Below are 11,605 nucleotides of genomic sequence, written 5' to 3'. Positions count from 1 at the left end.
ATATATTTTAATGTCAATGTACATGCATGCATTCTGAATATTCTTACATTTATATTTAATGTGAACAGAATATATTTTTCTTACTCTTGTAGGGGCCACTGACTGTAAAACCTAAAATAATAGAAATAGTTTTTACACTGGAATCAGATAACAAAAATAGCATCAGAATGGTGGTCAATGTGGCTCAAATTTAAACACAAAAGTTATTGGTTTACCAGTACATGTTCTGTGGAACTATTTACAGGTACAAATTAAATTTATGGTTTAATGAGGTTTGTCAAGCCTTTTATAAAGACTGTCGTATTCCAGCTTATCTGTTTTGAAGTACGTCACAACTAGAGGGACTCTGCCCTATAAAACAAAACCCTGGTCTTCCAAACATTGCCCCACAAGAAGAGCACACAAGATCTTGACACTGACAGATACAAGACGACAACCATGAATGACATCACTCAAGATGAACAAAAAGGCAAGACAGGTAAATTATTTGCTTACAATCAATGCATGACTTGACAAATTAATTCTTACTTTTTGCCTACAATTCTTTCCCCCTAGGCCTAAAAAAACAAAAGTCAAAGAAGAACGTCACCCATTTCACAGATATTCATGGTCTGCCTTGCATAGAGAAAATTGTATGCACAGTGGAAGACACTCCACAACCAATTCAAACGAATATCACAGGCAAATTCCCAGAATGGATCAGCGGCAGTTTCTTAAGGAATGGTCCAGGGAAATTTGAAATTGGAAATCAGAAGTAAGTATTATTAATGCCTTGAGAAAAAAATATATCCAAATATGTTAAAGCTCTACTGTATTCTTTTGCAGGTTTAACCATTGGTTTGATGGCATGGCTTTACTTCATCAGTTCAAAATTTCCAAGGGAAAAGTGACTTATAAAAGCCGATTCCTCTCCAGTGACAGTTACCTAGCCAACAATGAAACGAATCGCATTGCAGTTTCTGAATTTGGGACTCTCACTGTGCCAGACCCCTGCAAAAACTTTTTCCAACGTTTTCTCTCAAAATTTGAATTACCGAGTAAGTATTTTGTCCTTCAGAAGAACGGATATATGATGTATTTTCACACTTTGACAAATACATAGTAAAGAATTATGTCTTAGACCATAACAGTTGACAAATGATATTTTTCTGTCATAATTTTGAAATGTTTTACATCCTTGCTAGCTCCTACAGATAATGCCAATGTGAGCGTTGTGACATACAAGGGCGATTATTATGTAAGCACGGAAACAAATATGATGCACAAGATAAACCCTGAGACGCTGGAGACAACTCAAAAGGTACTGATGAGTGTCATTGTAAAAAATGAAATACGTACATTTCTGCTAAGGTTCAAATGTGTATTGCAGCTATTTTCATATTTAAATATGCACTGAACTTTCAGAAGAAATAAGAAATGCATTTCTGTACCAATGCAGTTGATACACAATGAAAAGAACAAGCAATTTTGGGGATTTAAAGAGTTATTGGTACAAGAATTATTATTATTTTTTATCGTTAGAGCAGAGGTCGGGCACCTTTTTTGACGAAGAGAGCCATAAACAATTCATATTTCCAAATATTATTCCTTTGGAGCCATACTCAAAATTTAAAAGTAAATATACATGAAAATGTGAGCATTTATTATTCATTTCACCACTTTGAAAGTAAAAAAAAAGTCTGAATTCTTTGGAGAAACATTATTTCACTGTTGATAATCAATGAGAGTATGAATGTATCAGAGTCTAATGAAGAAAATTATGATTTAAAAAGGTGGAGAGCGATATACACATCAAAAGACCCACATATGGCTCCTGAGCCATAAGTTCCCTACCCTTGAGTTCGAGGGAGGCCAGGTTTAATATTTAAAGACATTTAATGGGATAGCATCATTGTCATGGAAAAACACTGCAATTTTAATTGATCAATAATCATATTAAAATCATACTTTTATATGATAATTCGGATTTTGAGCTATTTGTATATGTTTTTATATTACACTCTGTATGGGTTTATAAAAAATATACAGTTTGTCGAAGATATTATTGCTTCAACTCTCAATAAGATCTGCAGCTGTAATATTATCTAGAAGATTTTTACAATTTTGCTTTATGACTTTTCTCCCTCAATTCTGTATTGATTAGGTAAACTGGAGCAATTTTGTTGTTGTTAACGGCGCCACGGCACACCCTCACACTGATCTTGATGGCACAGCATACAACATGGGGAACTCATACTCTATTAAAGGTACTCAAGTTAAAAAAACTCTGTTTTCTTCTGGACGAAATGCTTCTGACTTGAAATAAATTTCCAACTATTTGTGCTTCTGGGTTTCAGGATCACATTACAACATTATCCAAGTGCCTCGAAACAAAGGCAATAGTGAAGAAACTCTAGAGGGAGCCAAGATTCTTTGCTCTATCCCTTCAGCAGACAATAACAAACCTTCTTACTACCACAGTTTTGGTAAGGAACTCATCTACCAAGTGTTGTGCTGTGTGTTCCTACGAATATTAAAGTTGCATATATTTTTTACATTATTAGCCTAAGTCTGCTAGAAATTCAAAAAAATCCATCTAAGAAACCTGTGCATGTGCTATAAATATGGTAGATAACAACAATGAAGAATGGCACTGCCGGTTATTATTCAATAATTCATAGCCTACCTCTATTGTAGAGTGAAAATGTATTTATTTCATCTGACTAAAAAAGGGTAATTTGTTCAGGGGTGGGCATATTAAAGATTCCTATGATTTCAATAGCATGATATTGCACACCAACTTTGCATCTTTATCTCAAATTATGCAGCTCTTCTCGTGGTAATCCCATCCAAATCACTTTCTATTATTCTCACATTCTCATATTCAACTGTAGCAATGTCAGAGAACTACGTGGTATTCATTGAGCAGCCCATCAAGATGGACCTTTTGAAGATTATAACTGGCAAGTTGAAAGGAAAGAGTATTAGCGACAGCTTCTTTTGGGACCCCAAACTCAAAACAGTTTTCCATCTAATTCACAAAAAAACGGGGAAGGTAAACATGACACAAATGTAATCTACTTTTTTCAATGATTATACCATCTCTCAAGCACTCTTGTTAATTCCAGGTGAGCGCTGTCAAGTACCTGGCTCAACCACTGTCAACTTTCCACCAAATTAATGCCTTTGAGGAAGACGGACATTTAATCATAGATCTGTGTGCATCAGATGATGGTGAAGCAATTTCAAACTACAATGTCCAGAACCTTCGCAAGTCTGGAGAGGCTCTTGATGAGGTAAGTGTTCAAAAGTACAACATGATAGATTGCTATTTATTTTATATATTCGTTTTTTTACCTATCCTGTGCCCGGCCACACAAAATCTGCGCACCGTCAAGGGCTGCAATAATTTTAATGTGCCACATTGTGCTCCCTTTGTTGTTTATTTAAAAAAGCCAGCTGGACAGAAGAGGATTTTATTTCAATAGTGAGAAAGAAAGAAGAGAAATACTTATACAAAAACATGATTGCATAAATCGGATTAGTTAGCGGGCCGCTTTTTATAATATATGGATTAAAATAACGGAATTAAATCCCTGAATATTCATTTTTCATAGATCTAAAACAATGTTTATCTTAGCTTTTTTTTTAAATATATTTTTAGATTTTACAAAATGATTTTTTAACTAAAAACAGTAAAAATGGATTAAAAATGGCAGTTATTGATTTAAAAGGGGGAAATCAGGAAATGTAATATACATCTATACAGAAAGTTGGCACATGATTTACTTTCCCGGGCCACACAAAATGATGCAGCGGGCCAGATTTGGCCCCCTGGCCGCCACTTTGACACACCTGTGGCATATATGCTTTAAGTAACTTTGCAAGCGCTATACAACAATTCTTAACTAGGGATGCGGTGAAGGGATACACATAGTAACAGATAGGATGGAAAAATGGAAGCTAGATCTGATCAGGGTGTAACAGGGAATGGTTTAGCTGGTAAGGTAGTATTGGTGAGCATTGGTGGGTTGACATCCTACTTTTTTTTCCAATTGCAAAACTTTCTCTGCTTTATATATTTCTCCTCAGGTGTATAACACACTGTGCCGTGTATTTCCACGTCGTTTTGTTCTACCTCTCAATGTTGACAAAAAGACACCATTCAACCAGAACTTGAACAACTTGGCCAACAGCACAGCCACTTCAATAAGGACTGGCAAGAACAAGGTAGACTGTTTAAACAATCAATTAAAAATACCTCTTAACAGAAAAAAATGCACATTTATGGTACATGAATAGAATTACATTTGTCCCAATTGCATATGCTCTCTTACAGTGGCTTGCACTTGTTTTCACTTCCCATTATTTTGCCAGGATGTCAAGATTTTAGATTGTCTCCTGTGTTATAAACCAATGACCTATTATGCATTGTTGTAGATATTCTGTACGCATGAAGATCTTCACGGAGAAGAACTTCATGAATATGGTGGTCTGGAGTTTCCTCAGATCAACTATACAAAGTACAACACTCGACCCTACCGATACTTCTATGGCTGTGGCTTCAGACACCTTGTTGGGGACACACTGATCAAGATGGACAATCAAGATAAAACCATGAAGGTGGACAAGTGTTTTTTAGTTGCAATAGTAATCTAAAACAAAAAATATAAATTCAGTCAAATATTGATATCAAGACTGACAATCCATATATCAATTGATCCTTCCTGTTATGAATAATAAAACATTTCCACCACTTTTACATTGAAGGTTTGGGAACAACCTGGATTATATCCCTCAGAACCAATTTTCGTACCCTCTCCTGATGCCATAGAGGAAGATGATGGGGTGATTTTGTCTGTGGTCATCACTCCAAATAAGGTTGGTTATGTGTTGTTTTAGAGACAAGATAGTAGCTAGTTTATTTCTACATCGTTTTAATGTACAAACCATACATAACTACGATAACGGACACACTATATTATCCAGGAATTGTGATTAGATTAGATTAGAACTTTATTTCATCTCGTATTTGGAACACTCCTTTGGCTGCAGTAGCAAGACAGTAGCAAGCACAGACACAGAAGACATTGTAGACCTAGTTAAAAAAAACTGGAGCCACTGAGACTGTCAAATGTTAAAATATAATTTAAGGTAGTGCAAATGTAACTTATAAGTTATTGAGGAGATGTGTACATGCTGACACAACGGTCAGCATATGCCAAATTATAATAATCCATTAACATTTATGTTTTTATAGGACAAGAGTACATTCCTCTTGGCTTTGGATGCCAAGACTTTCGAAGAGTTGGGCAGGGCTGAAGTGCCAGTTAATATCCCATATGGCTTCCATGGAACTTTTTATCCTACAGCTTAACCATACTCCGCAAAAGTTATTTGCTATATGTCTATATATGAATATAAATTGTATCTATTATAACTAAGTGTGAATAGTTTTATGGTGCCCTGCGATTTGCTGGTACAAAGTTTAGTAGGGGCCTTAGTTCATGATGTCCCGATGTCAGCCAACAACAGGCTCAAATTTATCATGGTTGCGCTAATTGTTACAAAAATTGATGGATGGCCATATGAATTTTATTCATTTTTCACCCTAGATTTATGTATAATTAATGTCTCAATGACATTTCTTGGTAAACATGTAATCTTGTGTATGTATTTAAATTAAATAAATAAATAATTTACCAAGTCGACAGGATTTTATTCCTGTGTTCAGATTTAAGAAGGGAGGTTTATGAACTAACAATTGTTAACACTTAACACCAAGGATTTGTCTCCACCTTGCGATATTAATGTTGTAATGATTTTCCAAAACAGATTTTATGAAGTATATGGAAAAAGACACTTTATTGTCAACGACTTAAGCATTTGCACTTCAGAGAGAACAGAAAATTACTTTGGAATTTTCTCATTTTCCAGTGTAATGAAACATAACTGATATTACTATTTATTCAGCAAACATATCTTTACAATGTTTCGGAAATTTGAACCAATGATTGCTTAAGCTTCTTCTTGTCCTCTTTTAAGGAGGCTTGTAGACTTTGAGCTTCTTGCAAATGATTCTCCAGCTCCTTTCTTTCAGCAGTATCTACTGCGGCCATCTCACTAAAATAAAAATAAAATAACACAAATTTAAATAATATTTTTCAGCTTGTAAAGTATCGTGGTAATATTAAATGAGACCTACGTTAACATATCTCCAAACTTTGAAAAAAGCACGCCGAGGTCTCGACTTGCACCTACAAAACAAAAAGGCCACAATGTTATATATATATATGTCAGTGATATTAATCAGGTTTAGATTTTTAAAATATGATCATGTTCTAATATTTAAAAATCCCATTACTAAGTTGCAACTTTTCTTAAACAAATATTTGGCCTACTTTCAAGTGTATCCTCCTTCAAAATGAACATCCGTTCAGTCTTTTATTGGTGGCAAAACGAAAAGAAAAAAAAAAGTACTGGGAAGATTTACAAGGCAGTTAGCGAAAGTTACAAGAAGGTGTGGTTCATTGCACATTAAAAACATGTCTTGTATCATGACATACTTGCTGCTTTGAGTCAGGTTTTGTTTGGAAAGAAATTTAGAGATATATTATTGCACTTGATGTCTAAGATCTGTCTATATAAATTTCTGCTGTTCTGTAAACACAGCAATGTACACACAGTCTATTTATATATTTTAGACATAACTAAAATCTCATCAAATTTTCTCAACCACTTTAACCTCTTTGGGTTCGCGAGGGGTGCTGCAGCCAATCCAACACACCCTGAATTGATGGCCAGCCCCCATGACCTCCACCGCGACCCCTATGAGAATAAAATGGTTCAGAAAATGAGATGCGATGAGATTGTGTACCTACCTGCAGCTGTACTTTCAAATGAAACCACTGACATTTTGGATTTACGTTTCTTCTGTATTCGTGTTGCTTGAGTTGAATCTCCAAACATTGCCATCTGTTTCAAAAAATGAAAGTCATAAATTCTTTTATGACAGCACAATTTCATCTATTCAACAGAGCCTGGGTACATACCTCCTGTTCTAATGTATTTGTGGTGCCTGTACTTTGTCTGAGGCCTTCTTGTGACATGTTACTGTAAAAAAAGGATACTTTAGCTTCTTTTTATTCCTTAGCACAATTTCACTTGTTATACTGGAATCTAAACCACATTCCATAACCTTGATTTGTGAGTGAACTACAGAACAAAAAATCCATTTAACATAAGGTGTAATGAAAGATATTCACAGATGTTTACAGGTTTAACAAGTATTATGATTCTATTTTAATCCATGGTAACCTAGCTTACCTGCTTCTAATTAACGCCTTGGAAATGTTTTTTTCTTACTTATAAAGGTGTACTAAATCTTTGTCAAAATTGTTACTGTATGTGGGAAAGCTATTTCAAAGTGAACGTTTGCTCTCTAGCTAGATGTTTCCGTCCATTGCACATCAAAACGTTGTTATTTCAAAATTTTCTTGAGGTGACAGGACCCCTGTTAAATGTTGCCTTCAAAGCACCTTGGAAATTGAAATTTTACGCTTGAGTGGACAGCTATTCAAAAGTTGACGATTAATAACTGTCCATATTACAAGGCAAGTGACTAAAATTTAATAAAACTTAATTATTAGTAATTATAGGTAAAATGTCGTTTTATTTTCATAGTTTACTCATTGCATTGATGGAGATACGTATCAATTTCATTCAGGTCGGTCCACCTGTGTGGAGTTTGCATGTTCTCCCCGATCTGCATGGGTTTTCTCTGGGTGCTCTGGTTTCCTCCCACATTCCAAAGACATGCATGTTAGGCTTATTTGACGCTCTAAATTGCCCCTAGTTATGAGTGTGAATAGTTGTTTGTCTCCGTATGCCCTGCAATTGGCTGGCCAACAATTCAGGGTGTCCCCTGCTTCTGACCCAAAGTCAGCTGGGATAGGCTCCAGCACCCCGTGCGACCCTAGGGAACATAAAGTAGATCAGAAAATGAGCTGGGATGAGAGATTATGGCAATAAGTAAATAGTTCTGCTTTTGTGGAAGTTAATTGGTGTCATGGAATATATAACAATATATGTTTGGGGGAGAATTCTACATTTTGATAAAATTGAGCATTTTGTTTGGCTTGATTTTCTGAGTTTTGTAATGTCTGAATTATGTGAATGGGACAAAAATTGTTGGCCAAGTTGAATTTTGAATGTAGATTTGGTTTATAACACATTGACTTAGTGGCTAAAATTCCCAATGTCGTTGAATGCAACAACAGGCCCATTGCAGCCTGTAGAAGGAGCTCTTGGCGCTTGCTGCTTACCTAACCTGCAAACCAAGCACGCACACACAAACATGGCGTTAACACACGCAGGCAGGATGCTGTGTCCTCTTCGGTGTTCGCTTTACATCATGACCTTATGGCTTTTAGGAGTTCGATCGTCTACACTTTATCTGCACAACGAGGAACGCTACTTAGCACCACAACAAAGAGGGTATTTTACAGTAGACGCAAATAAAGATTTACCAGACAGAGATGGAGGGGTTCATGCTCCACGACTGGCCGCTCTTGGTGCTGCTGAAAGCGAATTGAACCACGGCGTCCCCCTGCCAAGACGAAACCGACGGAGCACGAGTGAATTTGCCATGCCGAAGGTGTACGGCCAGGTATGAAGATGCTTTCCAGTCTTGATTTTTGTGTGTAAACCCCTTGAACGCCACATTATATGATCTTTAGTTGGCAAGCTTGGAAGGAACCACACGAGATCAATGTTGTTGTTGTTATTGTTTTTTTTTTGTTTTAAAATCAAACCAACGTATGCATAGCATAGAGAAGAAGTGTAAATGTTGTAAATGTTGTTTGAGTCGACAAGGACGTGAAATGACGCATGGAAAGATCACAGCCGAAACACACAGTGTTCACCTGGTGTTTTATTTTGTAACGTCACGGTGCTCAAACGCCTGTCAACTCTCACCTTCTTTACCTCACTACTTGTTGTCTGGATAGCAATTTTGCCACAAAGCAGGTTTGTTACTGAGACATTTTTCTGACAAAAGTATATAATGATCAGGTGTTTTCTTTAAGGACTCGCTATTCTTTTGCATGTGTCCATCCTTTATGTGGCATTCACAAATATCCGTGCAAGCAAGTACGGAAGACTTGTGATAAACACGGAAGTCATTTGAATATTATTTGCGATGGGGCTGGAATAAATTATTATACAATGTCTCATGGATGAATATCTGTGAAGGTTAACCTCGGCGGTACCTCAATTTTTCTTTTTTTTTCTTTCCTTCCTTCCTGTCCTCCCATCCTTCTTTCTTTCCGTCCTTCCTTCCATCCTTTTTCCCTTCCCTTTTCCACCTTAATTCTTACTACCCCTACACCCTACTTTCATGGTAAAGGGTGTCATATTTTACTTCATGACATTTGAGGGGAAAAAAAATAAGTGTACCAGTGAGACCAGGTTAATACTTGATTTGTATTGGTTATATTTTGTGCAGGTTTCAGAGCTGCCAACTTCTTCGGAATTTCCGGATTTTACCCGGAGAAGTAACGCGAAGCGGGCGGCCTGGCAGGGCGAGTGGTTAGGGCGTTGTCTTCACACTTCTGAGGTCCTGGGTTCAAATCCAGGTTATGTCCATCTGTGTGGAGTTTGCATGTTCTCCCCGGGCCTGTGTGGGTTTCCTCCGGGTACTTTGATTTCCTCCCACATTCCAAAGACATGCATGGTAGGGTGATAGGACACTATAAATTGCCCCTACGTGTAGGTGTGAGTGTGCATAGTTGCAAATATGCTCCATACATATGTGATGTTTCTTCTGAATTTTAGCATGAAACATGAAGGTAACCAAAAATAATTCAATCACGGAACAGAAATACCCATCAAATAAATGAAAAGCAAAAACCATCTAACTTGATAACAAGGACCATTATTAACACACATTGGTTAACGGTCGCGTTTTTCTTCTTGATTTAAAATAATTAACAGTTTAAGAATACTTCAGACTTCCAGGTACCGTATTTTCACGACTATAAGGCACACCGCATTATAAGGCGCTCCCTCAATGAATGACATTTTTCCATCTATAAGGCGCACTGTATTATAAGGCGCACTGTCCATTTTGGAGAAAATAACTTTTAAGTGCGCCTTATAGTCGTGAAAATACGGTAATTGCTATTGACTTCCAGGTATGAGGCACTCACTACACAGTCACCTCTGGAGCCAGCCATTGTTGATGTTTTAGATTTTTTTTGTATAAAATCTTGCATTGGGGGAGAGCTATATGATGAAAGATTTTGTAAACTAAGATGGCATCTGCATATTTAACAGTATTTTTTCAGTTCAAGCGTTTGTGTTTTTTTTAATATCCGACAGTGGCGGTTTTTCGTCTTTGGTTTTCTGTATTTTCCATATATAAGGCGCACTGTCTATTTTGGAGAAAATTTAAGACTTTTAAGTGCGCCTTATAGTCGTGAAAATACGTAATACAATTGAAGTTATTGTTGTTCTGGCCCTTAACCACAATAAATGCCCTGCTCTGGGTGAAAATGCTATACAATACAATCCATGTTTAAGTACTTCACCATGATTTTTTAGTTGACTGATTAAACACCAGTCCTTATGTGCAAGGCTCATTAGGTTTTATAAATGACCGGCTAGGGATAACTTGACAGAGAAATCATCATCATCTTATCATCCAGAATTTGTCAAACACATCCTGTTGTAGCTTGCTGAACAAATTCTTCTTGTGTGTGGTCGATATACACACTACAAACAGGACAAATACGCTCTGGGGATTGTGGTCAGGATCAGATTTCCTTAGTGTGCAAGACACTAGTAACATGGGTTTTTATTAAATGCTCTGGTGTTGTGTTTTATGTCTCTGCTGGCTTGTAGAAATAAGATTAGATTTTCTAAGATGCGTTCAGAACTTTTAATTAAAGCAGTTTTTTACTTTACATTATATGCACTTCTTTCTAGTTGTTCTTTATCAACTAGGTGTTGACAGCAATACTTATTGAGTTTTCAGCAGCACTCTTTGCCTGGTCCACCTTAAATCCTGTGCTTTTTTTTTTGGGAAATCCTGCCTTTTTACAAATAGGAGAGGTCCTGATAGTTATCGCAACATTTTTTTTATCCTTTCCAATACTCAATTATGTTAGTGCCGGCATTGTTAATTGTTCAATGATAACTCTCCGGTCATCTGTGAAAGTTAACACAAGAGGAATTAACATATAAAAGATCTGTACATAAATAAAGTGGCAGTTATAGTGTATCAGCTCAGTGGACACTATTACTTGTTTCACCTCTTTTACGATATATACTAGCAGCTACTATACTAAGACTGTCACGCTTGGTTGGGCAAAGAATGGATTGGCATTATACAAGTACATCTATATGTAATAGAATATTGAGGCCAGTTCCTCATACTAAAATATTTGCTATTGATGAAAAAAGGTCGTTGTTAGAAAAGATAAGCTTTTGAGCTTTTATTATTCATTGGCTCCCCACCTTGATGTGATAATGCAGCATTTAAAACAAACAATAAAAACCCTCCCCGAGCCCTGTGTCTTTTGCTTACTTTTTTTTCAGTGTGGGTAATTAAATACCCAGGAAAAAA

General features: G+C 36.5%; 3 protein-coding genes across 4 annotated transcripts in view; 2 read left to right on the top strand and 1 right to left on the bottom strand.

Annotated features, from left to right (window-relative positions):
• Window positions 1-559: 559 nt before the first annotated feature.
• On the top strand, window positions 560-7,065 carry bco2b (beta-carotene oxygenase 2b). The gene is made up of 11 exons (XM_077722003.1): window positions 560-754; window positions 826-1,037; window positions 1,185-1,300; window positions 2,144-2,246; window positions 2,337-2,465; window positions 2,874-3,034; window positions 3,108-3,275; window positions 4,072-4,209; window positions 4,420-4,602; window positions 4,750-4,860; window positions 5,240-7,065. Exons 2-11 carry the CDS (start codon window positions 848-850, stop codon window positions 5,354-5,356), a joined length of 1,416 nt encoding a protein of 471 aa, XP_077578129.1. The 5' UTR covers window positions 560-754; window positions 826-847; the 3' UTR covers window positions 5,357-7,065.
• tex12 (testis expressed 12) lies at window positions 5,835-8,184 on the bottom strand. Of its 2 annotated transcripts, XM_077722004.1 has the most exons (5): window positions 7,306-8,180; window positions 7,032-7,092; window positions 6,861-6,954; window positions 6,185-6,236; window positions 5,835-6,102 (listed from the first exon to the last, which is right to left on the bottom strand). In XM_077722004.1, the coding sequence occupies exons 2-5, from the start codon at window positions 7,086-7,088 to the stop codon at window positions 5,964-5,966; spliced, it is 342 nt and encodes a 113-aa protein (XP_077578130.1). In that variant the 5' UTR covers window positions 7,089-7,092; window positions 7,306-8,180; the 3' UTR covers window positions 5,835-5,963. The 2 variants fall into 2 exon arrangements, with proteins under 2 accessions (XP_077578130.1, XP_077578131.1); XM_077722005.1 differs by lacking the exon at window positions 7,032-7,092 and having other exon boundaries at window positions 7,306-8,184.
• Window positions 8,185-8,296: 112 nt separating this feature from the next.
• Window positions 8,297-11,605, top strand: part of sorl1 (sortilin-related receptor, L(DLR class) A repeats containing) — a 37,335-nt gene continuing 34,026 nt past the window's right edge. Inside the window, exon 1 of the mRNA XM_077722000.1 lies at window positions 8,297-8,647. Coding sequence (XP_077578126.1) covers window positions 8,336-8,647 — 312 coding nt within the window. The 5' untranslated portion in view covers window positions 8,297-8,335. The remainder of the gene's footprint in view (window positions 8,648-11,605) is intronic.

Source organism: Stigmatopora nigra, chromosome 8 (assembly GCF_051989575.1).
Source record: "Stigmatopora nigra isolate UIUO_SnigA chromosome 8, RoL_Snig_1.1, whole genome shotgun sequence".
NCBI lineage: Eukaryota > Metazoa > Chordata > Actinopteri > Syngnathiformes > Syngnathidae > Stigmatopora > Stigmatopora nigra.
The sequence above is the reverse complement of the archived record's forward strand: the minus strand, read 5'-3'. Positions and strand labels throughout refer to the sequence as shown.

Bases quoted from the DNA above. Each gene is read 5' to 3' on its own strand.
- bco2b (XM_077722003.1), top strand. From the start codon at position 848: ATGGCTTTACTTCATCAGTTCAAAATTTCCAAGGGAAAAGTGACTTAT. The intron at 3,276-4,071 runs GTAAGTGTTCAA...ATTTCTCCTCAG, and splicing joins CTGGAGAGGCTCTTGATGAG to GTGTATAACACACTGTGCCG. The intron at 4,603-4,749 runs GTGGACAAGTGT...TTTACATTGAAG, and splicing joins ATCAAGATAAAACCATGAAG to GTTTGGGAACAACCTGGATT.
- tex12 (XM_077722004.1), bottom strand. From the start codon at position 7,088: ATGTCACAAGAAGGCCTCAGACAAAGTACAGGCACCACAAATACATTA. The intron at 6,955-7,031 runs GTATGTACCCAG...TTTTTGAAACAG, and splicing joins CAAATACATTAGAACAGGAG to ATGGCAATGTTTGGAGATTC. The intron at 6,237-6,860 runs GTAGGTACACAA...TTTGTTTTGTAG, and splicing joins ATTTGAAAGTACAGCTGCAG to GTGCAAGTCGAGACCTCGGC.